General features: G+C 58.2%; 2 protein-coding genes across 7 annotated transcripts in view; both read left to right on the top strand.

Moving 5' to 3' along the window:
* The window catches only part of PRRG3 (proline rich and Gla domain 3), an 8,732-nt gene extending 6,962 nt beyond the window's left edge, over positions 1–1,770 (top strand). Inside the window, exon 4 of the mRNA XM_026848544.1 lies at positions 7–1,770. The gene's annotated coding sequence lies outside the window, so the exon portion shown is untranslated. The remainder of the gene's footprint in view (positions 1–6) is intronic.
* Positions 1,771–2,155: 385 nt separating this feature from the next.
* Positions 2,156–2,486, top strand: part of LOC113480017 (fetal and adult testis-expressed transcript protein homolog) — a 9,848-nt gene continuing 9,517 nt past the window's right edge. Inside the window, exon 1 of one of the 6 annotated variants that reach the window (XM_026848542.1) lies at positions 2,156–2,461. In XM_026848542.1, coding sequence (XP_026704343.1) covers positions 2,276–2,461 — 186 coding nt within the window. In that variant the 5' untranslated portion in view covers positions 2,156–2,275. Of the gene's footprint in view, positions 2,471–2,486 lie in introns of all 6 variants that reach the window. The other 5 variants (XM_026848537.1, XM_026848536.1, XM_026848534.1 and 2 more) reach the window with 5 other exon arrangements.

Consider the following 2,486-nt stretch of genomic DNA (forward strand, 5'->3'; position numbering starts at 1 on the left):
ACCCACCCTCCCTTTGCCGTGCCCGGGACCCCCTTCAAGTGCCAGGTGGCACCCCATCTCACCTGTACAAGCTGGTGCCATCACACAATAGCCTTACCCTCCGAACCAAAAATAGCTGTCCCCAAGCGGGGTGAGGCTGGGTGGCAGGGGTGGCTCCGGAGCCAGCCAGCTGTCTCCTGCCCCTCACTCCCTGCTCACATAAGTGCTGTAGCAGCCAGAGCAGAGCAGCAGCTTGTCCTGGCTCATCACGGGGGTCTCCCCATGGTGCATTCGATTTCCTCACCCCCCCCTCGAAAAGACATAACATTTCCCATGATTAAAACAGCCCCACTGCCTCCCTGGTGCACTGCTCAGCCTTACCCCATGTCCTCACTGGGCCCTGTTTTGCTGCTCAGGGCTCTGATTAGGAGTTGGGGATGCAGGAGGGGCGTGGCAAATTCCTGTCCATCCCCACAGTGGGCATCCACACTCTATGTTTGGGGAGAAAGTGCCTCCCTTGTGTGGATTTTCTGCCAGGTAGGAGTGGGAAGCCTGGTCCGTCCTGCAGCACCTGTAGTGCTACTCACTGTCCGGAGATCAGGGAGGAGCAGCCAAGGAGGTGCTCTTGGATCTCCTAGGCCCCCCTGGAAAGGGTGAAAGGCTTGTGGTAGTCTTGTACGTGAGGTAAGTGACTTTGGTGGAGCAGGTCCTTTTCCTGATAGCTCTCCACTTTTCCCTTGCAGGGTGCTGGGCAGCTGGGGGTCTGGCTGCGGCCAGGCTGGTGGATGGGGTCATCTCTGACCTTGAGCCAAAGGTGATCCCATGATTTTAAGCGGTGAGGATGCTCTTTCCTGGGGTGTGGCCTGTCTGGTGGCTGCCCCAGAGGTGGGATGCTGGCATGGGGAGCCTGCAGATGGGCCAGACCTCCCCTGTCCCTAGCCCAAACTTCTCTGTTCTGCCTGGCTTCTCTCTTTGGGGCTCTTTGTCCTCCAGAACAGGTAGAGGGGAACATGAGACCCCACTCTCCCCCAGGCCCCTCTGATGGGCAGATTGCTTGGTGGCCATGGCTGCGGCTGTGGCGCAGAGGGGCTGCTGATGGAGGTGAGAGCTGACTGATGATGCCACAACCCAGCGATGCCAGGGGGTTGGCAGTAGGGTCAAACCCTGACCGAGTGGTTGTGGTGCCAGGACAGGGCAGAACCTGGTGTTTTCTTGTGGGGCCAGAGTGTCCGTTTTTCCTGGGCAGCTGCTTTTGCGGTCCAGGCAACAGGACTTGTCCTTTCCTAGTCACATCTTATGGGTTAAAAAGGGGGTTGTGCTCAGCAACACCCCCAGGAATAGCCCAGAAACTCCCAGCACTGCCACCCCTCGGTGTTCACCCCAGCACCAGTCTCTCCACCAGCACCAAAAGGCTATTGTGCATCCCTCAGCTGTCTGCACCCCGCTCGGGCCCAGGGTGCTCTCACAGCACCTGCCCTCGGCCCACACTGAGCCTTGCCCAGTGTGGCCGTTCCTGGGGCGGGACACAGGGGGGTTTTGTGGCTGCTGGCACCCTGCCTGTCCCCTCCCAGGCCTTTACTCTGCCTTTCGGCCTTAGCAAGTCAGGCTTATGGGAAGGCCTGACAGTGAGCGTCGGGGTCAGAGCCTGGAAGAGACTGGAGGGAGATAGAAGGGTGCTCTGCATCCTCTGTCTTTGATTCTCGGTCAGTATCCTTGCAGTTTGTATTCTGTAAAACTTGGTATATTTCTGTGAAAAAAGAAAAAGGTATTTATTAAAAAACCCTCACTGTCTGGAGTGGTACAAGGTGGCTTTTTCCCACGGCGGGGATTTCTCACTGGATTTCCATCTCATGGGGGTGCTGGGGCTCAGCTCTGTGGCACCAATCCTCCCCCTGGGCACCTCCCCTGCACAGTCCTCGGTGGGGAAGGGACCATCACTGGAGACCGGGTGCGTGCTGTGGGGCTGGGAACAAACCCCACACATCTGAGAGGAGCCTTTGACCTCCCTGGGCATGGGGTGCAAACCTCGGACTGGTGGCGTAGGGATTTCCAAAGGTCTTGGAGGGGATTTAGGTGCACAAGTTGTCTTGTTGTTCCTCTGCGTGCTCATAAACCTCTTAGATAATCCCCTTTAAATAGCAAGACTAGGGCAGCGTGGGATTTATTTTAAACTCTTTCAAAACGAGATTTTATGGTCAAGTCTCGGACTCTGTCCCCATTCAGAAGTGTTTAAAACTGCCGGTTCATCCCAAATGGGGCATTTTATCTCTCTGGACTCCACTGAGCGGCAGGACAGATGAGCTCTGGGTGGGCTCCCCCCCTGCCCGTGCTGTGGGGGGCATTGCCCCCCCCGGGGAGGCGCCGCACCGATGAGTCCCAGCTCGCGAATTACCCGGCGGCGGCTTTAAGCGGGGGGCGGGTTGTCCCGGCTGGCGGCGGGCGGGGCTCCGGAGGGCTCCGGCGGTGGCTTCGGACTGCAAAAAATAAGTAAGTGCCCCCCCCAGTCC

Source organism: Athene cunicularia (genome assembly GCF_003259725.1).
Source record: "Athene cunicularia isolate RWA chromosome 4 unlocalized genomic scaffold, athCun1 chr4_part3, whole genome shotgun sequence".
Taxonomy (NCBI): Eukaryota; Metazoa; Chordata; class Aves; order Strigiformes; family Strigidae; genus Athene; species Athene cunicularia.